Genomic DNA, 23,898 nt, shown 5'->3' on the forward strand with positions numbered 1-23,898 from the left:
CCATGCCAGCTTCATATATAAGTGCGCCCCATCCTGGTACTTCATCTTGGTACCCCATGCATTGGTGCATGCAGTGTCCTGTCATGCTGCATCATTACAGTGCCCCATCCCAGCGCCCCATCCGTGTCTTGTCCCAGTGCCGTGTCCCACTGCCCCATGCCAGTGCTCCATCCCAGTGTCTCGTCCCAGTGCCGTGTCCCAGTGCCCCATCCCAGTGTCTCGTCCCAGTGCCATGTCCCAGTGCCCCATCCCAGTGCAGTACAAGTCCATGTCCCCTCGCATTTCGTGGATACACAGCTGCAGAACTCGTGTGTTTATTGTACAAGATGAAACCGGGCAGGAGCTGTGGGTGCCATGTCCTGCCCTGGGTCATGCAGGAGCCCCTGCCATGGGGCTCACGCACCACACAGCCACCCTGCAGTACCCGCTGCCCAGACAGGGCCCTGCTGTGCCCCCAGGCACTGCCGTGGGATGGATCCAGGGCCCCTGGTGCTCCCTGTCACCGGAGCCTCTTGCGGATGGCAACGAGATCCTGGTGGATGGTGCTGAAGCTGGGCCGCCTGTGGGGGTCATACTCCCAGCAGCGCTGCATCAGCTGGTACACCTCCTCAGGGCACTGCTCGGGAGGGTCCAGCCGCACACCTAGGCAAGAGGGATGGGGACATGGATCACTGGTCCCCCACCCTCAGAACCCCACCTGGCCCATCACATGGGCACAGCCCCACAGTGCTGGAGCCACAGCTCATGGGCACTCTCAGGAGCCAGCCCCAGACACGTTCCCTACCATGCTCCACTGCTTCCCGCGTCTGCTGGTTGCTGAGGTTGGCATAGGGGACGGCACCCAGGCTGAAGGCTTCCCACAGCAGGATCCCAAAGCTCCAGACATCACTCTCTGAGCTGTATCGGCCTGGGGACATGGGATAGGACGAATGGTGTTGGCAGGGGACACCCATGTCACCACTGCCCAGCTGTGCCCATGCTCCTGAGGGCTGAGGTGCACAGGGTCTCTGCCTCCCTTCCAGAACCAGGTGTGTGGGAGTGGGATAGTGCCAGACTCCTGGCTCCCAGATAAGCTGCAGGGTGCCAGGCCATACCCAACTTCATCCTGTACCATAATTGAGTGCTTCAGGGGCTGTCCACTTGACAGGGATTTGCTTCATCCCCCCTGTGGAGGCATAGATGCCATCCTCCTCCTGCCGTGACATCCCAAAATCACTGATCTTCAGGGTGTTCCTCTCGGTCACCAGGCAGTTCCGAGCAGCCAGATCCCTGAGACAGCCCCAAGCAATCAGCCGTGAGCCTGGCTGTCCCTGGGGCTGCAGCTGGCACAGGATGGGGTGGTGAGGATTCCAGGGCTCCCTCTGTCCTGCCAGGGCCCACCTGTGGATGCAGTGCTTGCTCTCCAGGTACTCCATGCCGGCGGCAGCATTCTCCGTCATCTTGACCAGTTCCTTCACTCGGAGGTGGGGACCCTCACTGCGCAGGAAGGTCAGGAAGTCCCCCCCTGTGCCCGGATTGCAGAGGTGGTGGGTGCCCAGGCACACCTGGCAGGCTCACCCAGGCGTGCGTGGGGACGGCGGGGATGGGGACGCTCACCCTGCACCAGCTCCATGACAATGTAAACGGGCTGTTTCTGCGTGCAGACGCCGATGAGCCGCACAATGTTCGGGTGCCTGTACTGCTTGAGAATCCTGTGGGGACAAGGATGGGCACAGTGAGTGTAGGGGGGCCCAGCTGCCCTAGGCACAAGCCATCCCTGGGGCATTCTGCCCAGCCAGCCCGGGGACGCAGCTCTCAGCACAAGGGTCCCAGCAGGGTCAAACAGCTCCGAGAATGGACAGATGTGACAGGAGAAGCCCAACGGCCACACGGACCTGGCTTCCTGCAGGAACTTGGCCTTGAGCTCAGGCGGAAGGGTTTCCCGGCAGGATTTCACAGCAACCGGGGTATTGTCAGCACGCAGGCGTCCGCTGAACACCTCCCCAAAGTTACCCTTCCGAGACACAGGTGCACCAGGCTCAGCTCACCATGTGGCCCAAGGCAACCCTTGTCCTCCTGCAGACCCTGTGGGGACAGCCCTGCCCTCCTGCAGACCCCACAGCACCCCATCTCACCCGACCAATGCATTCCCCCAGCAGCACGTCCTCGTGGTTGAGCACCCATTTGTCCTGCAGCAAACAGACACCAGTGAGCTGCCCCTGGTCCACACACCCCTGCAGCCCCCTCTCAGGCAGAGCCCCAGGTCCAAGTCCCCCTGTCTAGCTGGAGAAGCATGTCTGTGGCTCTCAGCCCAGCCATCGACAGGAGAAAGGGCCGGGCAGAGCTGCCCCTGCGCAGGCGGCCCCATCCTCCTCCCCACTGCCTGTATCACCTTGGGCACAGCCCTGGCCAGGACAATGCCGCTCTTGCGGGTGATGGGCTGCTGGCTCTGGAGGAGGTGCTGGATGAGCAGTGGAATGGTGGGGAAGCTGTCACCCTCCAGCCGAAACATGTTCTGCAGGGCAGGAGGCCGAGAGGTTGTGATGGGCAGGAACCTGTGCCTGCCCATGCAAGGCCACCCCAGCCATCCCCCCCTGCTTGTGGTCACTCACATTGACACCCTGGATGATGAAGTGCCGGGGTTGCCCGTCCCACAGCACACTGAGCACATACTCCTGCTTGCCCTGGCTCTCCCGCACCAGGAAGTCCCCACTGCAGGTCAGCAGCTCCTGTACCTCTGAACGTGGGATGGCCCCGTGGTACCAGACCTGCTGGCATAGCGGCTTCTGCACGTCTGGGATTAGGGGCACGGGTGGTGGCAGCTGGAAGGAGACAAGGTGAGCCCAGCCATGCACACTCCTGAGTTGTGCCAGAGGTGGGGCAGCAGCAGCGTCAGGAAGTTGTGCCCAGGGCAGGTGGGAGCAGAATCTGGAGGTGCTGAAGCAAGGGGGGCTGTGTAGCCAGAAAGGAGAGGACAGGCTCAGCAAGGCAGTTGGGTGGAGAGCGGAGTGGCTGGAGGCACCCAGGGACTCACCGAGTACTTTGGGCTGAAGATGCCCGTGATGTGGTTCTTGAGGGTCTCCAGTGCACTGGCCCCGCTCCGCTCCTGCTCCTGGAAGGAGGCACGGGCAGTGCTTCAGCTGTGCACCGCATCCCTGCAGCTTCCAGACACAGGAGGCGAGACTGACTCACCGTGGAGGAGATGGACTGCCGATCCTCTGGCAGAGGCAGGGCGGGCAGGGCATCCCTGGCGCCCGGCTCTGCCAGTTTCCTGGCCAGCAGGTCCCGCTGCACCTGCAGCTTGGCCTGGGCACAGAGGCAGCCCTCGAGCTGCTGCCGTGCCTCATGCAGCCCCTGCCGCCTGCCCAACAAGTGCACCCTGCGGAGGGGACAGGGCAGTCAGCACCCGCTGTCCTGGCCCCTCAGCCCCCTCTGCTGCACCTCACCGCTCCCCAGCGCTCTGGTGCTGCTCCTCATCATGGATCTCTGCCTTCAGCTCCTGCATCTGCTGCTCCTTGATATGCACAGCCTCTGTGGCGGCCACCAACTCCTCTTCCACCGATGTCAGGCTGCAAGAGACATGTGCCAGCAGCGAGCTTAGCCCCTGCCCCTCACCTGCTCCTGCCCATGGCTAGTCCCACTCACCAGTGCTGGACACTTTCAAGGGTCAGCTCATTCAGCTGCAGCTCCCCCGGCACTAGGTTTTCTGTGTCCTCCAGCAGGCTCTCATCAAAGGACACAGTTGGTGGCATCTCAGACTCATACCTGTAGGCACCCAGCACAGCTTTCCCTCCACTTGCCCCATGCCGGCCGCTGCCACCCAAAGGCAGCAGGGCCGTACCTGGTAGAGACGCTGCGGCTGTGTGGAGCCATACTGGTGGTTCTGGATGAAGCTGCTATACTCGGTGGCAGGGTCGATGGCCTGGATGGCATCGGCAATCTCCTGGTGCATGGCCAACATATCCTCCTGTACCAGGCTGCTGATGCTGCAGTACTCCTTAAGGATCTCCTTTCTGTGGGAGCACTGCTGGTTCTGGGGGGCCATGGAGGTGCCCAGGGCTTGGAAGTGGGGTGGCAGCAGGGCACAGGATGAGCAGTGGGGAAAGGGGTGGGCATGGGGGGGACAGGATGGGCAGCGGGGCAAGGAGGGCTCTTACAGAACAAGGACCATCTCCTGCTGCAGACCATAGAGGGACTGATGCAGGCTGGGCAGCACCCTCTGGTAGTGGTGCTGGTGGTGCAATGCAGCCGCCTGTACAGCCAGCACATACTGGTTGTGCAGGGCATGGAGCTTCCAGAGGCTGCGCACATACTTCTCCTTCGCCTTGTCCCGCTCCTTGTCTGTGGAGAGAGGCTGTGGAAAACCCCAACCGCCAGCACATCACCTGTCCCAGCACCAGGGCAGGGGTCAGAGGGCGAGGGCTGGGAGAGGGATCCAGGACAGGCAGGGGGACCAAGCCTGGGGTGGTCACACTGCGACACAGGGATGCTCCTGACCCACAGCATGGTGTCCCAAGGCCCCCAGACTTCTGCCTGGCTTCTTGGGGGCCAGGCTGGCCTCTCCTCTGTGCTGCCCCCCCCAAAACCCCCACCCACTCCAGGCTGGGCTGTAGTTTCCACAGAGTGGCAGGGTGCTCCAGCCATCCTTGACACATGAGGGAAGCTGGGAGGTCACGCAGGGGACAGGGCCAGGCTGGCACCTTTGCTGGCCTCCTGGTACTTGCGCTTGGCCTGGGCGCTGTCACGGGCCAGGCTGCGGTACTGCGCCTTCAGCTTCTCCACCTCCTGCTGCGTCGTCTGGAGAGGGACACGGTCAGGGAGTGGGTCCAGCACGTTCTCTTGTTCCCCTGCTGGCTCCAACATACCCGGCTGTACTCCTGGCTGAGCTGCTGCCACCGCTCGCTGAAGGCCTTGCGCAGCTGCTGCTTGTCGCGGATGAGCAGGCTCAGCTTGGCCAGCGGCCCCGCTGCCAGCTCCTCCGCGTGCCGTCGCAGGATCTGGCTCAGCGTCTCTGTCCGGCTCACCAGCACCCACCAGGACTGTGAGAAAGGGAGTCAGGGATGGCGCAGAGATGGCATCCTCCAGCCCCTCACCAGGCTCAGCAGGGCACAGCTCTTACTCTGGGGCATCCCTACCTTCTCAATCTGACCACCTCGGTCACCACCAAGCTGCCAAGTGCCCTCCTGCTTTTCCAGCTGGGAGAACATGTGGTGCAGCATCCCCGCATACTCCCGGTCACTCTTGGCCCGCTGTGACATCCACTTCTTCATCAGCTCCAGGAGGCGCAGCTCCCCATCCTGAAGCCGCAGCAGTGCACTGTGCCCCTGTGGGCACCACAGCTCCGGCCCAAAGCCCATGGCACCACTGGCCAGCCAGGGGAAGTCTGCAGGGCACCAGGACAGCCTGAGCCACGGCTGCTGCCCTGCACTGCCTGCACCAGCGGCGGGCCCTTTGCATTTCACACCCTTCTGCCCCATCATTCAGTCTGTGAAGCAGAGACGACCCTTCCCGCCCACTGCAAACAGCCTTGCAAAGCATATTTAAAGCAGCAGGGTGAGTGCTCCAAGCCCTGTGGGAGCTGGGGCCTATGGGGATGGTGCTGGGAAGGAGGAAGTGTGGAGCCGCACACAGCAGTGTCACCTCTGCCATGCACAGGGCTGCTCCCCAAGAGCACCGTGGCCGTGTCCCCCACCCCTGGCAGGCACCAGCCCCTCCTCTCTGGCAGCTCCAGTCCTGTCCTGCCCATTGGCAATGTCACCCTGTGCCCACAGTGTGGGAGCTCCCAGGGGCCGGGACACTGGTGGGAAGCCAGCAGAAGCAGAGGAGGGTGCTGAGCCCCAGAGAAAGGTGCTGAACTTGGACCCATCCCAGCACGCCGGACTTCAGTAAGGCCACTGGGAGCCAAACTGATCCCAATGGCAGTTCCCGGGTGCCCTGCCCTGAGGCAAGAGTGCAGCAGGAGAGAGCTGGGGCACCTCCCTGTGCAGGGCAGGATGTCCCCTGGCACAGCCCTCGACCTCGCCAAGACCCCCCCCCCCAGCCCTACAAAGAAGTCCCCCTCTCTCTGCTAGTACCCCACCAGGGCACAGTCCTTCCAACCTACGTTTGTTGCTAGGTCTTTGTTGTGAAGCTGCAGCTGGCGTCCTACTGGGGCCGGGACTGGCGCAGTCTGGACCTGGTGCAGCTCTGGCTGCTGGGGAGGAACAGGAAACCCAGTGCTGACCATACAGCCATTGCGAGATTTCCTGCACTTCCTCCCCTCCCTGCCAGTCCCCGCGCCGCAGCCCACAGCACACAGTTCTGCTGCAGCTGGGCAGTTCCCAGCCCCACCACCCCTCCCAGCTGTCTCCCACCAGGGCCTGACACCAGCAGGTCCAGCCCAGTGTACCTAGGGCTCCACTGCTCCCGTGGAACCTTCACTCAGCACCAGCCCCACCCAGTAAAGCTCCCTCAGCCATGCCTGGTCCTGACTGACTCCTAGCCCTGCTTCATGTCCCTGTGTCTCCAAGAGACTCCGAAGTCCTGAGGACTCTGTGCAGCCCCACTGAAGGGCGGCCACCCTGTCGCCATCCCAAGCCTGGCCCTTGTGACCACGAAAGGCTGCAGGACACAGCACCCCCGAAGGACACCCACAGCGCCATGCCCCCAGCCCTTGCTGCCAGCCTGCATCCACGTAGCTGGGACCACGCTCCCTGTAGCACCCCGGGCACCTCCCCTTCAAAGGGCTTCACTGCGGCACCGCTCAGCCCTGGCAGCTGCGTCACACCGGGCCAGCTGCCACCACCACTGCCACTGCCCGGTGGCACGGCCCAGGTCAGCTCCGCTCAGCTCAGCCTCGCCGCCGCCTGGATGTTTTGGCCTGAGCCCGCTCCTGTGACCGGCAGGGAGGCTCCGGCGCCAGAGGGGTTTCGGCGTCACCTGCAGGACACGGCCGCCGGGCCGGCTCCACTTCTAGAGGAAGTCAGGGAAAAAAGCGTACCAGGCGGGAACTTTGCTGACTCGCCTTCCTAGAGCGGAGCCCTGAGGGGTGGCCACGCCCGGGAGCAGCTCCAAGGCAGGGGCTGCCGCCGTGCTGCCTCTCCCACCACCACCATCCCCTCAGCATCCCCCGGGCAGCCTGGGTCCCCTCCCCGCCGGCGCCAGGCCGCTCGGGGCTGGGCGGCTCTGCATCTGACCGCAACTGCAGCAGCTCTCTCTGGACGGCCCGATCGCTGCCCGGCGGCCGCCCCGCCTCGTGAGAAGGGGAAGAGCAGTGAGCCCGCTGCAGGCCGTGCACGCCACGGGGACCTCGCTCCTGGCCACAGGAAACCACCGCGGCCCAGGACACAGCGCGGCCGAGGGACCCCGCAGGGAGGAGCCGCCTCTGTGACGGAGCACAGCCCCAGCGGGCGCCTCTGTGCGGGCCGGGAGCCCGCGGGGGGCTCGGTGAGGCTGGGGAGGGGGGCTGTGTCTGCAGTTGGCCACAGCGTGGGCGGTCGTGGTCCCAGGTCCAGCCTGGCCATTCCCGCACCAGGGGCATCGTGCTCCGGCTGCAGGGTGAGCCTAGACCCGGGAGCTGCAGCTGGGCCCCAGGCTGTGGTGAAGGGACCGAGCCTACATGCTGTGGGAAAGGGGTGCCAGGTCCTCCCCAGGCTTTTCCTGTGCACGCACACGCAGACAGAGCAGATCTGGGTGCCCCTGAGGCCCACGGTCTCCACAGCCAGGCCACAGCACCCACGGCGTACAGAGCACAGGCAGCGGAGCTGGTTTGCATAGTTCTGAACATTTAATAACTCAGTCTCTCTAGCGTTATATCCACATCCATTAAATTAAAAACAGGCTCAGGAGGCAGCTCCCGGCTGATTAAATTACAAGAAAAAATTACTGTGCACCAAAAAGTTGTTATAGAAAAATAGTCCTGTGGCCCCTGGCCAGTGGCTCCGTCCATGGCTGGCGCAGGTGGGAGCCTGCACCATGGCCCCGGTGTGCGGCGGCAGACAGCAAAGGAGCTCGTGGCACTGGCCCCCAGCCCACAGGGAAGGGGCAGCAAGGGGAAGGGCTCCAGCGGGGAGCAGAACAGATTGTCACCAAGTGGGGGCAAGGCACATCGGGGGCTAGGGCTGCAGGAATGCTGGGCACTGCCCAGCACAGGCAGGACGCAGGCAGAGCTGGGGCAGTGCTGGCACTGGCGCTACCTGACGATCCCAGCCAGCAGCACCTACAGCCCTGCCCGGGGGCAGAACACAAGGGGCCCAAGGCAGCCCCCCAAGGCAGGGACTGTGCGAGGGGTCCCTGCCCAGGCTGTGGGCTGTGCCATGGGCACTGGGTCAGGCGGTGCCCAGCCTGATACTCCCCGGTGCCAGGGCTCCTACCTGCTGCAGGCAGCGGCGGTGGGATGGGCAGGCAGTGGGCAGCAGCAGCTGAGGCCTGGCCATTATTGCTGTTGAAGGGCACGGGTGGAAGCGGACAGGCCCATGGGAAGTGGCAGGGAGCCGGGACACAACAAACAGAGCCTGGGACGCAGAGGGTGGCAGGGGCAGGGGGATGCTGTGGCACAGGCTGGGCTCAGCCCTGGGAGCAAAGCCACCCCTGCTCCAGCCAGCCCACCTTGAACCACGGCAACCCAGGGACTTCACACGCTGCCCACCCTGGAGAACTCACAGGACCCCAAAGCAGCAGCCATGTACTCAGCATGGGAGACGCTGCTGCCCATGCAGGGCCAGGAAGTGTCAGGGGCCCCACTGCCACCAAACACCCCAGCATGGGGCACAGGATGGACGCATGGCCAGGAGAGATGGTGCAAGACTGGGACGGTGCTGTGCTGGGGATGGTGCCTGCAGGACCATGCCTGGCCGCCCAGACTGGGGCTGAGGGACGGTGCCAGTGGGTGGGAGCCCCAGGCTGCTGCAGTGCAGGAAGGAGACAGGGGCAGAGTCCAGGGCCCCTCAGCCTCACCTGCCTCAGCCCTGCAGTGCTGGGCAGGGAGGAGGGAGGGGCAGGAGGGCTCATCAAAGGGCACTTTGGTCTCTGATGAAGGCAGTCCTCTCGCTGTGGGCCTCATAATCCTCACCGTCCGACTCAGAGGGACCCTCCTCCTGCCAGATGTCGGAGGGGAGCCCCCTGTAGGAGATGATCCCGCTGTCCAGGGCATACACCTTCACACCCCGCAGGCTGAAGCCTGAGCGTGCTTGCAGCACCAAGAAGATGGTGACAAAGATGACGACGATGAGGATACAGCTGAGGCTAGCGATGAGGACAGGCAAGTTGACCGGAGGGGGGGCCTCAGCTGGCCCCTCGCCATCTACCAGGGCAGGGGACGCACGGCTGCTCTGTGTCTGGTGGGAGCAGGAGAGGTCCAGGCTGCTGAAGTGGGAGTGTGCAGGACAGGTGAGGCACTGGTTGGGGCCAGGTCCTGCACAGGTGGCACAGGAGGGGTGGCAGGGCAGGCAGAGGTGGGGTGCAATGGGCTCCACGCTGTTCTCCAGGTTGTAGTGCGTGCTCTGGACACCGGGTGCGAAGCCAGGAGGGCAGTGCTTCAGGCAGCTCTTCTGGTGCAGGTAGTACCCCTCCTCGCAGACTGTGGGACAGGCAGGGTCAGCACGGACTGGGGGCTGCTTGTGCCCACATTCCCACCCTGCTGTCCCCAAACTCACCCACACAGGTCTGGCTGGGGGTCAGGGTCTTGCAGCCACTGCTCTCCAGCTGGTTGGAGAGGCTGGGGGAGTCGGTGGCCGTCCCATACAGCACAAGCGTGAACTTGGTAAGCGTGCCTGCAACAGTGCAGGGTGAGGCCCACAGAGGTACCCACGAGACCACCCATGCCCATGACAGGCACACGGAGGGGGCTCACGCTGGTCCCCATTCCAGCTGCCAGGGGACAGCAGGGTTGTGCCCACCACCTGGGAGCGTGCCTCTTGTGGGGCCATGCCCCTGCACAGGAGCCCCAAGGGGCAGGAGGTCAGGTGAGCTAGCATGGGGTCTCCTTCTGCCTGGACTCCCGCTGCCCCAGAGGGGCTGCAGCACCATCCCACATGCCCAAGTCCAGCCTCTCCCCAGCCAGATCACCCAAAACATCCAAGATGTTACTGGCCCCTCACAGTTCAGGAGCAGGAGGGGGAAGCTGGGTGACCACACAGCTCACATCCCAGACTTGGAGGGAGGCAGTGGATGGGGAAGCACACCCCTACCATAGTTCTTGGCATCACTGGTGTTCTCGATCTCCAGCACCCACTCCCCGGAGGGGTCCTCATCCCACGAGTGCGTCGTCATGAAGGCCCAGTCATTGAAGCCATCGGCCGAGAAGTCGTGCGGCCTGAGCAACAGAGGCAAGATGTGCGTGTCAACATATCCCAAACTCACCTGTGCCAGCCTAGGCCAGGGGCCAGCCTGGGGCACCCCACAGCCCAGCACCCACCTGGCAGCCAGGAGGGTGGAGCGGGTGCCCATGGGGCTGACCAGGTGGATGGCCAGGTCCCCCCGCCGGTTGTAGGACAGTGTCAGCCTGGCCTGCGCGTGCTCCAGCCGGCTGATGTAGTTGGCTTTCCCCAGGCAGGCATCCACCTTCCGCCGTACCTCCAGGCGCTTCCCAATGTCCCTGCCGAGGACAGGCATGGGTGAGGCCAGTCCCAGACCAGGGGGACACGCCACAGTCCCCATTCCTTGCTGTGGGGGACTGGGCACCAGGGCAGCCAGAGTGGGAATCAAATCTGCAGTGGGTCAAAGGGGCACCATCACGGTGCCATTCCCAGACGGGTGCAGGTAGGAGAAGGGGTGCTCCAGCTCCTGGACTTGGTGGGGGAACTGCGCTGCCTCCCCAGGCACCACTCTATTCAAGCCCTGAATAGCCCCTTTATTCACACACTGCAGGCCAGCTACACCCTGCATGGCACAGCCAGGGATGGGATGGGCAGTCATCCCCGTCCTGCTGCTGGCGTGTGGCTGCTCCCCCAGCACAGGATGTGCCTGCTGTATCCACACAGGGCTGGCTCCCCTGGGGGGTCAGGGCAGAGCCCAGCCCTAGCTCCCTTCATGCACAGAAACATGATCCCCCACCCAGGAGCCCCTAGGGAGTGCCCTGGCCACAGACAAGACTGCACACGCTGCTCTGTGGCAGCAGCAGCCAAGCAGGAGTCAAAGGAGCTTCTGTCTGCCCCCTGAAAAGCCCCTCTGTCCAGGATGACTCGTGCTGGCTGCACCCCAACCGCAGCGCCCCAGTCTGCCCACAGTGACTGGCCCAGCCCCACAGTGGGGAGGCTCATCAGTGACGTCAGCGCTGGATGGTTGGAGGTGCCTTTCCCAGCTCTCCCTAGGCTCTCACAGGAGGATGCTCCAAGGGTCTCAGCAGCAGTTCAGTCCCCGAGATCGTCCCCACTCCCTGCTCTAGAGCCTAGAGGCTCTCATGCTCCTGTGCAGAACAGATGCCGAGTGATCCTCTCCTGGGCTCACCAGCCCGTACCTGGGCTCTGCAAGGATGTCAATGACACACTTCCTCTGAGGTCCCACCGTGGTCCAGTTCTTGGCCAGGTTCACCATGGCCCCGGCATCCAGCAGCCCGTAGCCATATGAGTGGCTGACTGTGGACAAAGAGGGGGTCAGCGCCGCTTCTGGGGTACCCAGTGGGGGATGTTTGCCTGGCCATGCTGCATGCTCACGGGGCCCCCCTGCCTCCTTCACCCTGCAGGGCTGCCAGGGCACTCTGCCTCAGCACCCCAAGGCTACTGGTACACATGGGACTGGGAGACCCCGGTCCCACCCCAGCACCCCAGTACCTTTGCGGCCAACACCGTTGGTGACCCAGTCATTGGCATTCAGGTGAGCTGGCTTTGAGGTCTGCACCACCAGGTGCTGCATGTCCCGCCAGGTCAAGTTCTTGCTACAGGGAGACATGGAGCTCAGGTCAGTGCCAGTTCCCGCTGGCCCCAGGCAGGTCCACGTCCAGGTGCCACTGCTGCAGGGGGCTAGCACAGCCCCCCCTGTCCTGCCCTTACTTGGCTTCCAGGGCGAGGGCGATGATGCCAGCGGCCAGGGGCGCTGAGGCCGACGTCCCGGTGTGCAGCTCGGTGCACTTCTGTCTGAGGTCAGTGGTCACCTGCGAGGAGGAGTGCCAGGGCAGGAAACGCTGCAGGCACATCCCACCCCTGAGCCCCCGGCCCCCTGTGGGCAGCAGCAGCCCCCACTCACAATCTGCTTCTCATTCTGGTTGCCGCTGCTGTAGGTGGTGGCGAGGGTAGAGGAGCAGGCCTCGCTGTACCAGGGCACGTTGCCGTACTGTGTGGTGCTGCTGATGGACAGTGTGTAGATGCTGTTGGTGTAACCGTCACAGTTGCAGCTGTCATGCTCGCGGCCCCCATTCCCAGAGGCCCAGACGAAGATGGAGCCCAGCCCGCCTCGGCCCTAGCAACAGAGGCATGGTGAGGGCAAGCACCAACACTGCCACACACAGGAAACCCCAGGCTGGAGCTGGGAGCCAGTGGTTGGTGCCAGCCTGAGTCGGGCAGACAGAGCAGAAGTGGCTGGCTCACAGGGGACAGCGTGACACCCCAGTCACAGCCCAGCAAGCCGGGTGTCCTCACCACCACTATCCCTATGGAGGGTGCCCAGTACCTCGGCTGAGGCTCCAGGGCTGTCCCAGTGGGTGACACACCAGGCAGCAGGAGGCCCAGACAATGTGAGGCTTCCAGGAGCCCGAGTCTTTTTCTGCTCAGAAGTCACCTGGCCTGACTCAGTCTGCATGGGATTGCAGTGCTTGGCAGAGCTGCAGGAGCCCACAGCACAGTCCTGGCCATGCCTCGACACCCAAATGTGGCAGCTACCCTTGCAGAGGACGTGACAGTGTCAGCATGGCACCACATACATCTCTCTGTAGGGAATCCTGGGCAGAACATGACACAGCTCCCCAGGTGGGCGACACTGCCAGCACAAAGGGACAGTGGGGGAGGATGGGTGAAGGAAGCAAGGGTGAACAGCTGGCGCAAAACCAGACAAGAACCAGGTGAGGGCTTGGGAGAGCAGGGAGAGAGCATCCCACGCAGGAGCGCTCACAGCGGTGAGATAACACCACACGGGAGGAGTCCTGACTCAGAGCCATCACACAGAAAGAACAACAAAAACTAACAGAGCCTGATCCTAGAGATGGGCGGGAAGATGGCTCATCATGGGAGGACCAGGGTAACAACCAGGGCAGGCAGAGGGAAGGGAGGCCTGGGAGGAGGGCAGGAGTAAGGCCAGTGCTCCCTCAGCAAACCCTCCTTCTCACCTGGCTGACCCCACGGAAGAAAGCCTCCTCTGCCAGCCGGGCCGGGCCATCCACAGTCTTGCCATCGTCCTCAGGGCCCCAGCTGGCACTGTAGATGTGGATGTGGTTGGGGTTGAGGCCCAGGGAATGGGCCTCCACAGCATCCGTCACCTCCCCGTCCAGCATGCGCACACCTAGGGCCAGACAGCAAACGTCACGGGCGACCGGCTGGGGCAGAGTGGCCACGGTGTCGCTGGTGAGAACCCTCCAACCCCTACTGCCACCTGTGCCAAGGGCTGTCACAGGGCTGCCGCAGCCAGCAGTGCCAGGGTCCCCAGCTCAGCTGCTGCTGCGGCCACTCAACGCCCACAGGGCAGGGCAGGGCAGCACCCACCTCCGATCCTGGCATTGTACGCCACGCCAACACCACAGATCCCGTTGTTTGCCACAGCAGCCACCTCTCCAGCACAGCGTGTGCCATGTCTGTAACCAAAACAGGACAAAGCACGCTCATACGGGGTGCGAGGAGCACAGGGGTCAGTACTGGCTGCAGCCCCAGCACCCCCCACCCGGGCTGCCTCCTGTCCCCTCAAACCAGGCAGCCAATGAAGGCTCCTCCATCTGCCCTCCCGCTCCAGAGCCAGGGCCCTGAACAGGCCACACTGGCTCTTCAGTGTGGGCAGAAAAAGGATGCTGGTCATGTCTAAAAGGGAGGTGAAGGGTTCCCCATGGGGCAGAAGTATGCTGCCAGCCTCACAGCTTCCAGCAGCCCATATGGGATGGCACTGCATTAAGTCCCTGCCACACTCAGGCTCCATATCTTCATCCCTCCCTTCTGCTTCACCTGTTGTCATTCATCTGCGTGTAGCGGGGCTGTGGGTCTGGGTCCTGGTCATTGACATCAAAACTTGCCCCTGGGTCCTGGAAGACAAATTAGACATTTGGAGACTGTCTACCTTAGCCACCGAGCCCCACTGCCCTTACTTCATGCTTGCACTCCATGGCCTGAGGTTGAGATGAGCAGAAGTGGGCAGGCTCCAATCCCACCCCCATGTCCCACCACGGTGGCACCAGCCCTGTACCTCAGCTCTGGGGTTGCCCTGCAGGGACACAGCTGCCCAGACCAGCTCCCATGGCACTCCGCCCTGCACCATCACCCAAACTCACATAGTTGGCCTCCAGGTCAGGGTGGTTCTTCTCAATGCCGTCATCCAGGATGGACACCACTATGCCCTTGCCCGTGTATCCCTGTTCCCAGGCCTGACGCACGTTCAGGTCCCGCTGGTTTGTGTTGTACTGTCAAAAGAAGCCTTGGCACTAGGAGATGCACCCAGCCATGGCCACTGTGATGGGCCAAAACCCACCCAGCTCTCACCCTGCTCTTCTGTGGTTTGCAACGAGGAACCCCAGGGACCTGGGCACAGGGTTGGGCACAACTAGCTGAGAAGGGCTGCTCTGAAAGCAAGACTGAGCCCCAGACTGTGCTTGAGTCCCACTGACAAGGCACCCTTTGCAGAGATCAGGCTTGTCCGCAAGCTCCAGGAAGCAGGCGGAGGCATGGACCCATTCCTGGGCCAAGCAAAAGGCTGTACCTCCTGGTCTGGTCCTGGGCTCCCCCCAGCCCTCCCAGCACTCCAGTCAGGAGCCACAGCTCTGCAAGCAGAGCCTCCTCTCGCAGGTGTTCCCATAACACAGCACTAGGTGGCTGCCCCAGGCCTTCCCCCTTCTCCTCCTCCTCCCTCCTGCCAGCCTAGCAGCAGTTCCCAGGCTGCCACATCTGTGTCCCCAAACTCGCATCTGGAATCATGAGCACGTGCCCCTTCCTGCCCCAACACTCACCAGGTACCACTGCTGTGGGAACTTTGGGTCTGTGGGCTCCATGAAAACGTCTCGCTTGGTCCTGCGCTTTGCCACCTGCTGCTCCAGCCACTGCACCTAAGGGCAGAGAAGGCGTGGGGTCCCCTGCCAACCCCTCACGCCATGAGCTCCTCGTGACCCCAACCCTCAGCCTGCCTGGAGGGGCTCTCCCCAGGAAGCTCACAGTGAGCTCTGGCCTGGCAGAGTATTGGATCTGTCAGAGCTACTGCCACCCCCAGTCTGCCCCTCCAGGCCCCCTGCCTGGCTGTGTCCTGCAAAGGCTGTGCTTCAGTGGAGCAGGACAGTCAGAGTGCCAAGCTCCACTGAGACACGGGCTGCTGAGAGCTGCCACACCACACCACACGCCTTGCAGGGCCTGGGCTGAAGCCAGAGGATGGGGAAAACAGCAGCCCCCACACAGCCCTGCTCTGGGATCTGTTTATTGCCCTGCACACCTTGTCCTGTGTACAAGTACACAGAGCTCTCCTGGGAACAGAGGCTCTCTGGGCCCTGGGATTGCAACTACCCACAGGCCAGTGACGCTGGGTCCACCAACCCCCTGCCCTTGCCAGACACCTGGCGGGCTCCCACCTGCCTCTGCCAAGGAATGGCTACGGCAGCTCAGCCCTGTCTCGTGCCCAGCACTGGCTCACATGCCCTTGTGAAGTGCCTGGGACCAGGCTCAGGCCCCTCCTCACCCGTACCTGCGGCTCCCTGGCCAGGCGGCTGTGCCAGGGCTGGTGGGGCGACAGGGAACGCTTCGCCACGCCGCGGTGCCGAAAGTGGTAATAGTCGCCAAAGATCTGCAACAGAGAAATGCTGCTCATGGCACAGACACCACAGCCTGGTCTCCCAGACTCTCTACACCCCACATCTGCAATCCTGAGCTCCAGGGCTGCCATCCACAGGCTGGGCCCCCCACGCCAGAGTGGCTGGTGAGGCTTATGGCCAGTACTCTGGGCAGGACTTCCTGTGAGAAGCTGTGGCAGCTGGTGACAAGGTAGCTGGGAAGTCCCTGGAGTACCAGAAATGCAGCCACTGTGCATCTCACTCTCCCACAGGTCCCCACATGGAAGCAAGTCTCACATTGTCCAAAAAAGCTGCTGCCCTGGCAGGAAGGCCCCTGGCAAGCAGTGGCAGAGGGACAGGCCTTTCAGAGTCAGCCTGTGAGAGACACCAGACTCAGGAGACAAACCCACTGCTTCTCTCCCAGAGCCAACCAGCTCCTCCTGGAAGGCGGTCCCAGTAGCTCCAGGCCCCACACCCCAGGTGGTCGCAGCCAGAGCAGGGTCTGCACCAGCCTCTGTACCTCTGGACAGGCTGCTGGCTTCTCCCCAAGTGCCCCACTGGAACACCCACCCAGTGCCAGCCTCTGCCTGGGGCACAGCCAGTTTCAGTGGGGCAGAGCAGGAGGCATGCAGGCATCCAGCCCCAGCGGGGTCCAACTCCCACCACCAAGCAGCCGTGCTGTGCTCACCCCAGCCCCACTCCCACGAGGGGACAGCCCAGACTGGGACTCCAGCACAGCCCAGCTGGGGCAGGATGGGAATCCAGCACAGCTGGTGGGGCCAGGAGGCCATGCTGCTGCTCAGATGGTTATTTTTAAACCCCAAACCCTCCCCAGTACTGTCATTTCCGTATCCCTTCCCACACGTCCCGGGGCTGATGGACCCAGTGGCCCCACCCTGGCCACCCAGGGCCTCCCAGCCCAGCAGCCTGCCCTAACTGGGGACAGGGGGCCAAGCACGAACCCAGCCCCCTGTGAGTCACAAAGCCCCGGCAGCAGCCACAGGCAGGATCCAGCTGCCCAGGCAGTGCCAGAGCTGGAGGGGCTGGGCTGCACGAGCTCTAGGGATATGAGGACATCTCACCCTCCTCCATCTCAGGCTGCCCCAAAACAGTCTGTTTGGGGCTAACAAACCTCCCCAGCTTATTAGAGCTCTGCAGGTGTGCTGCCGATTTGGACACACTGGGCTGAGCAAGGTGCACCCAGCTGAGCACCCCCAGGCCCAGAGCAGAAGCCAGCTCTCCCAGGTGTGCACTGCAGCCCAAACGCTGGACCTGCTCCTCTGGCACACTGTGTTCCATGACACAGCCCAGGATGCCTGTCAGTTCAGAGCCCCTGAGGAGGCGTCAAGGTACAAAGCCTCTGCACAGGGCTGGTAGGGGAATGCAAGCTGCAGGTTGGTTGCCCTCCCTCATCATCCCTCACCCCCTCCGGGGGCATGGACAGAGTCCAGACTGTTCCTGCACGCAGATGACAGCTCTGACTGGTCATCCAACTGGATTAGGTCAGCAGTGACACTGTGGTGGCAGCCAGGAGCTGGCCAGCCCACACACTTCCACCCTAATCTCCACAGTCCCTGTCTTCAGCAAGGGCAAAGCCACCCCTCAGCACGTGTCCCTGGTGCCAGTTCAGTGCTGCTGCCCAAACCCTGGCCACAGCTCACAACTACCCCGGCCAGTCCCAGGGCTAGAAGGCTGCCTGCATGCCTGACCATGGCCCTGGCAGTGGAGCAACATGCTGGACCTGCAGCCCAGTGGTGTGGGAGACAGGACCACCCCCTCCCAGGATGGCACTGTCCTGCCACCACAGCCCAGGGTGGCACCATCAGTGCCCTTCCCCAGTGACCCCAGCCCCAGCTGTGGGCGGCAATACCTGTGCCCCCCTCTCTGCACAACCCCAGCAGTGCAACTCCCCCCACACCCACCTCACTGCCACACACAACTCCCACCTCTGATCCACGACCCCCCAATGTCCCCTGTGTCCTCCCTCAAGCCTTCCCCAAGGCCACAGGAACCAGTCATAGGCCCTCTGCCCAAGGTGCCACTGGTTCCCACCCCATAGGCAGCAGTGGAGCCGGGGGTATGGCAGGACAGCACAGCTCTGGGGACAGTGTCCAAACCCCAGGCTGAGGCCAGGATCCTCTCAGATAAGGACTCTGGGGCCCTCTCACTGGGGCACTGTCAGATGCACCCAGATCCCGCACTCCCAGTCTGGCTGCACATCCTGTCCCAGTGGCAGCAGTCCAGAAACCTGCGAGGGAAAGCCAGGCTCTTTCCAGCCTTGTTTTTCCCACTGGACTGCCAGGACCCCTCTGCAAGGCCCTGGCCAGACAAACCTTGTCCCGCAGCACAGACAGTGGGACAGGCTCCAGAACAGGAGAAAACATGCCCAGACCAGAAGCCCCTGCCACAGCCTGGGCTGCTGCAGCATGTGGGGCTCTGCCTGCAAGGGCAGGCTCACTGCTGTGAGAGGATGGGGAGCCAGGAAGAGGTGCCAGCCTCCAGCCACAGAACCACGGTGGGGAGACAAGGGCAGAGCTGGCACAGAGCATCTGTGGCTCACAGGGATGGAATTTGTGACAGGCCTGGGCTCTCACCTGAAGCACAAGGCCCTGCACTGTGGAGATGAAACCACAGAAGCAGTGCCCCTTGGCCCTGGCAGCCAGGCCTGGGACCAGGCACCACAGCATGAGGGGAAGCACTGCCAGGAGCTGATGGTACCTCAGCCCCATCCCCACTCCAAGGGGACTCATCAGAGATCCAGTCTGGTGGGACATGCCACTCTCCCAGTCCCCTGTGCATGGCAGCTGCCTTGCCCTGACAAGTCCTTTCCCCTGAGATCTGCTCTGAGCCACTGCCACCCTGACAGCAGCTACGTAAGGCCACGCCATGGCCTGTCCAGCACGGACACCCTCACTGGGTGTGGCCACAACCCCCACAGTTTACTCCTAAGGCAAAAGTCCCAGAGGACGTGGGGCTCCCTGAGCCAGAGGACCCTCCGTGCCCAGTGCCCATGCAGGGCTCCTTTTGGGTGGGAGGACAAGGTCCCGCTGGCTCCTGCAGCAGCCACCTTCCTACTGCCACTGCTCCCAGCAGCTGCTCACAGCAAGGTCCTGACACCACAGCCACCAGTTGTGCAATTTCCTCTGGGATTTCACCCTGCACTTCCTTCCCGGAGAGTGCTCACTCCCAGCACAGCCACGCACACTGGCTGACAGCAGGGAAAGCTGAGCGCTGGGGGAACCTGCTGACACACCTTATGTCAAGGACAGTTTAGGGGTAAGAATACACAACTGCTGTCAGATCCCCTCTGGGGATAGCTCAGAGGTGCTGCTACTGTCCCGCTGAGCCGAGGCTATGCTGCACTGGGCAGCTTGCTGTGGGGAGCAACAGTGGAATCTGGAAGCCTTCCCATCCATCATCACACCGCACCTCCAGTCCAGGTCCTTCATGCTAGGATGGGCTTTTCCGGCTTCCCCATCCAGCAGGCACTGTGCTGTGCCACGCTGTGCCATGCCATGTGACCAGAAGGTCCCAGTGACAAGGGGAGGCCCCGGCTCCTCACAGTTAATTGCCACCATCGAGTCAAGGCAGCAGATGCTGGAAGGCCACAGCAAACAGGCACAAACACAGTGACCCTGCTGCCAAAAAGAGGCCCCAGGCCAGCTCTGGGACTCAGCTCAGGGCCTTCCCAGAACCATGGCAGAGAACACTAGTTCCATGAGAAGACAGAAAGCAGGAGACTTACCGGACCTAGGTTGAGGAATCCATGCTTCCTGGCGAGCCTGTCAGCCTCCTGGGGTCCTGCAGGGACGAGCACAGCCCAGGTGTTGGTGTAAATATGCTGGGCTAGCACCTCCTGGTCCAGGAGAGTGAGGGCAACCACCAGAGTCCAGAGCAACAGCAGCGCACAGGGCCTCAGATCCATCAGAGTATCGGGGTTCCTCAAGCTGGGGAGCAGGAGGGTCCCGGGAGCAGGAAGGTCCTGGGAGCAGGAGGTCCAGCAGCCTCCCAGCGTCAGCACTCCGAGGCACACCGGCCTCTCTGCCCTACTGGTCCCAGCTCAGCCCAAGCCCACATGGGGCCAAGCCCACAAAAGCACAGGAACAGACCGTCCAGGACAGAAGCACGATCTGCAGAGAGACACGACAGTGGTCAGGCCCAGGGTACCCTTCCTCAGGCCTAGGGAGGGCAGGCAGCACCATGTCGAGACATGGGTGAGCCATTGGGCAAGGGGGCCCAGCACACAGCACCAGCTGCCCCCCACAGCACACGGACAGCCAAGGACCTGCCTGGCTTGGCGGTGTGCCCGCACGTCTGCTCCTGCATGGAGATGCTGTTTACCTTGCCTATTACCCAATGTTTGCTTATAAACACAGGGAGTCAACCAGCAGGGAGAGGAGGGCACCAAAGCAGGGGAGAGGCGAGACAAGGGACACTGTTCCTCCTGCTGCCGCTACCCCTGCTCCAGCTAGGATGGGACTATGCGGGTACAGAGGTGGGAGAAACCACAAGAGGTGGGCCTGCCTCTTCAGTCCCAAAGGGAGACCAAAGATGTCCCCAGGGGCTGTGTGAAGAACCCCAGCACAAGGAGAGACTGGAGGGAGGAAAGTCAAAGGGAGCTCCCGGTCCCCAGCTAGCACAGCCCCAGGCTCTGATCTCCACAGCCATTGACCAGGCAGCACCGGGCAGCCATGGCAAGCGCTGTGCTGCCTGGCACCAGCAGCAGCTCAGCTCTGCCCTTCCTCTGGAGCACAACATGGTGACACCGGCGTGACTCATCCCCACAACCCGGTGGAAACCAGGACCAGGAAAAGAGGCAGACTGTCACCTCCAGCACGAACCCCGGGAAGCCCAGGAACAGCCCACACCTTGTAGGAGGGCAAACGCAAGAAGCCTGTAGGGAAAAAGCAGGGATTGACCCACCCAGGGTAAGGAAGCCCATGACACGCTGGTGCCAGGATAAGCTCCACACCCGGAGCTCCAAAGGGACCCTGGAATATCTGGTCATGCTTCAGAGACAGCTGGAAAGGTGAGAGCCGGCAGTGCCCAGAGGAGCCACATCGCCCTCCGTCCAGAAGCAGCCACGGCGAGCCGGCAGCCTGCGGCGCTGCCAGACGAGAGAGCTCCGAGCAGCCGCCGGAGACCCCGCCGTAGGCTACGGCACAGACAGCGCAGGGACTCGCAGAACGGGGTCTCCACCAGCAACCGCACCTCGGCCAGCCCCGGGCCGGACCGCCCCGTCGAAGTACCCAGAGCCGCGAGCACCGGCCGGAGGCTGTACGGGAGCCCCGCGTGCCAGACTGCCAAGGCCCACAGCACGGCACAGGGGAACACTATCCCCCATGGGGTCTACCAGCGTCCGTGCCAATCCCTGACCCCCGGGCCGAGCAGTTTGCCCACCTCGTTGATCCCGGCGCCAGCAGCCGTCCCGCTCCAGCGGTGACCGCCGCACGTGGGGACAGTCCGGGGGACAGCCCGAGTCCCGCGGCGCATCCCCGCCGGCCCCGCCGCCAGCGAACCACCGCGTGCTGGGACAGCCCGGAGCCGCGCTCCCGGTCCCGCACCGCGGCCCGGCCGGTGCTCGCTGCCCGAGGACCCAGACCCGCAAAGCGGCAGCCCAGCGGCCCCGGGCTGAGCGGCGGGCCCGGGCCTGCCGCCGCGGGGCGGCTCCAGCGGCGGAGCTCCGGACGGCGGCGGCCGGGCCGGAGCCGGGGCGGGACGCGGCCTGGCTCCCCCTCGGCCTCCCGCGGCGGCGGCTCCGGCTGCCCCCGCGCCAGCGCCGAGAGCGGCCGCCCGGCCCCGCGCTCGCTCCCGGGCACCGCCGGGCCCGCACATCCCCGCCGGCAGCGCCCTAAGCCCGGGGCCGCCCAGCGGCTGCGGCCGCCCCGGCCCCAGCCCCGCCGCCGCCGCCGCCCGGGTCCCGTCCGGCAGGGCAGCCCCAGCTGTCAAACCGCGGTCGCCGGCGGGTCGAGCCGTCCCGGGCCGATGCCGGTCCCGCGCCCTTACCGCGCGGCCTTGCCCGCTCCGCTCCGTCCCGTCGGCAGCCGGGCCCGTCTGTCGGCGGCGCCGCGTCACGCCGCGGGGCGCCCGGAGCGCCCGCCCCGGAGCCGGGCCCGGCCCAGGCAGGGGCGGCCGGGGCGGCCGGTGGGGCCGCTTGTTTACGCCGCGCAGCTGTCAGCGCCGCCCGGCCCCGCCCCGACGGCCGAGCCACCGGCCCCGCGCGGCTCCTTCGGCACGGCACGGCCCGGCCCGGCCCGGCCCGGCCGCCGCTCTGCCGGGCGCCGCCGGATGCCGTCACCGCCGCCCGCCCCTCCCGTCCCGTGCTGCAGCGCCGGGTCTGGCACGGACCCCCGGCAGCCCTTCCGCGCCGCCCGCCCGCCCGCCCGGGGCACGGCCAGAATCGGGGCCGTTCCCCGTCGTCAGTACCGGGCACGGCCCGGGGCTCTGCACGGCCTCTCCTGCAGCCGAGCATGGCGCTGTACGTGCCAGCCGGGGGTACCTATGCCCCAGTCCGGGCAGGAAACCCGGCTCTGCGCTGTGAGAGCCGTGAGCCTTCCGCCACGGGCCCGCGGCACTGACCAGGGGTATAAGGGTGCCTGCAGTGAAGGCACGCAGAAGATGCCCCGTGTCCCATCTGGTGCAGCAAGTGGTGCGCTTTGCTGCGACATGGGGCTGGCAGGGCATGAGCCCACCAGATTAGCCTGTCCCAGCCCGGGCAGACCCCGGAGCAGCGAGTTCCCCAGCCAGGCTGCGGGAATCGCGCTTCCCATGAGGTCCGTACCGTGGGGCTGCAACGCCAGGTCGGTGTGCAGCAACCTGACGGAGAAACTGTGTGGTAAGGAACAACACAAGGAAAATCTATCAGCCCCGTTTCAAAAGAGAGACTTCCACCAAGGAGAAAAGGTGAGAAGTGAAACACAGCTTCAGTCATTTGTAAAGAACAACCCACTGTGGGCACGGGACCATGCCATTAGCAACACAAATACTGCAGAACCCAAAGTGACCTGAACCCAAACTGACCTGAATCCTCCACACCTGCGATGAATCTGGCAGCCCCCGGCAGGAGCAGGTCCTAGTGCTCTTTACAGGGAAAAGGAAGTCACTCAGATACCATGATCGAGATCGTGAAGCATTAGCAATCACACAGGAAACAGTCACCTTGGTAACCGAGATGCTGAGAACAGCCCAGAAAATCTAGCACAGGGCAGGTTGCTGTGCTAAACTGGGTTAGTTCTGCAGGGCAGCACCCTTGCTGCAGGTAATCAGGCTGGGCTGACCCTGGCATCCACCCCCAAGTGCTGCACCAGAGATTACCAGCCACAGGGGCTGTGATGCCCCAGGCCCACCTTCAGGGCCAGAGTCCCACCAGGGGCAGAAGGCACCCATCAGACAGGCAGCAACTCACCCCAGTGTCACTGCAGCATGCTCAGGAGTTGTCCCTGTAGCTGGCGAGCCCAGGCCAGCCCTTGGGGGCACAGGAAGCCAGCTGTGCCCCATGGGGTTATATGGAGGACACATGGACAGGGGCAGGTCCGGAGCGGGAGTCCAGACCGGTCGTGGGAGGGAGGATGGGAGGAGGGCTCCCTGCCCCACCCATGAACTTTATCTCTGGATGCCTCCTTTGGGCGCTGGCAGCCGTGCCTCGACAGGTGAGGAGCTGCTGCACCCAGTGACATGCGGTGCTGAGAGGGGCTGACAAAGGGCCCTTGTCACCACGGGCTTATCGCAGTGCTGCGGGGCAGGCAGGCAGGAAGCACCGCGCTCTTACGCAAACCACTGGCCTGGGACCCGCGCTGACCCCACAGCCCTGCCAAAGAAAACGCCTGGGTCGGGAAGCACCTGGCTGCAGGTGGCACAACGCCACGGACGGGGAGGAGACCTGCTGAGCCAGCAGCCCCCTGGGGCCCAGCTGCAGAAGGAGCAGAGAGTGCGGCCACCAGCATGGATCTGAGCAGCTGCTGTGCCCCACTCACCTCACAGGGCAGCCGGGCACACCTCTCTGCCCCCAGCCATGATGCAGCGAGGGGGTGAAACAGCTACAGCCGCGCATCTGCCAGGAT

The 23,898-nt window shown here is 63.8% G+C and overlaps 2 protein-coding genes across 4 annotated transcripts; both read right to left on the reverse strand.

Annotated features, from left to right (window-relative positions):
- Positions 1-290: 290 nt before the first annotated feature.
- Positions 291-6,222, reverse strand: FES (FES proto-oncogene, tyrosine kinase). 2 transcript variants are annotated; one of them, XM_066196774.1, is made up of 19 exons: positions 6,083-6,222; positions 5,115-5,276; positions 4,845-5,018; positions 4,680-4,776; positions 4,137-4,320; positions 3,855-3,992; positions 3,625-3,744; positions 3,426-3,548; positions 3,172-3,358; positions 3,014-3,091; positions 2,592-2,801; positions 2,372-2,494; positions 2,115-2,168; positions 1,875-1,993; positions 1,597-1,691; positions 1,381-1,504; positions 1,112-1,269; positions 785-907; positions 291-642 (listed from the first exon to the last, which is right to left on the reverse strand). In XM_066196774.1, exons 1-19 carry the CDS (start codon positions 6,203-6,205, stop codon positions 500-502), a joined length of 2,535 nt encoding a protein of 844 aa, XP_066052871.1. In that variant the 5' UTR covers positions 6,206-6,222; the 3' UTR covers positions 291-499. The 2 variants fall into 2 exon arrangements, with proteins under 2 accessions (XP_066052871.1, XP_066052869.1); XM_066196772.1 differs by having other exon boundaries at positions 5,115-5,362; positions 6,083-6,169.
- A 1,500-nt stretch (positions 6,223-7,722) lies between these two features.
- On the reverse strand, positions 7,723-22,040 carry FURIN (furin, paired basic amino acid cleaving enzyme). Of its 2 annotated transcripts, XM_066196775.1 has the most exons (16): positions 21,845-22,040; positions 19,584-19,968; positions 15,754-15,852; positions 15,032-15,127; positions 14,360-14,488; positions 14,037-14,113; positions 13,587-13,675; positions 13,214-13,386; positions 12,139-12,351; positions 11,946-12,046; positions 11,727-11,830; positions 11,414-11,531; positions 10,373-10,552; positions 10,146-10,270; positions 9,612-9,728; positions 7,723-9,535 (listed from the first exon to the last, which is right to left on the reverse strand). In XM_066196775.1, exons 2-16 carry the CDS (start codon positions 19,761-19,763, stop codon positions 8,967-8,969), a joined length of 2,370 nt encoding a protein of 789 aa, XP_066052872.1. In that variant the 5' UTR covers positions 19,764-19,968; positions 21,845-22,040; the 3' UTR covers positions 7,723-8,966. The 2 variants fall into 2 exon arrangements, with proteins under 2 accessions (XP_066052872.1, XP_066052873.1); XM_066196776.1 differs by lacking the exon at positions 21,845-22,040 and having other exon boundaries at positions 19,584-20,685.
- Positions 22,041-23,898: the final 1,858 nt, after the last annotated feature.

Source organism: Chamaea fasciata, unplaced genomic scaffold (assembly GCF_029207755.1).
Source record: "Chamaea fasciata isolate MVZ Bird 193981 ecotype frontalis unplaced genomic scaffold, bChaFas1.0.hap1 SCAF_14, whole genome shotgun sequence".
NCBI classification, from domain to species: domain Eukaryota; kingdom Metazoa; phylum Chordata; class Aves; order Passeriformes; family Sylviidae; genus Chamaea; species Chamaea fasciata.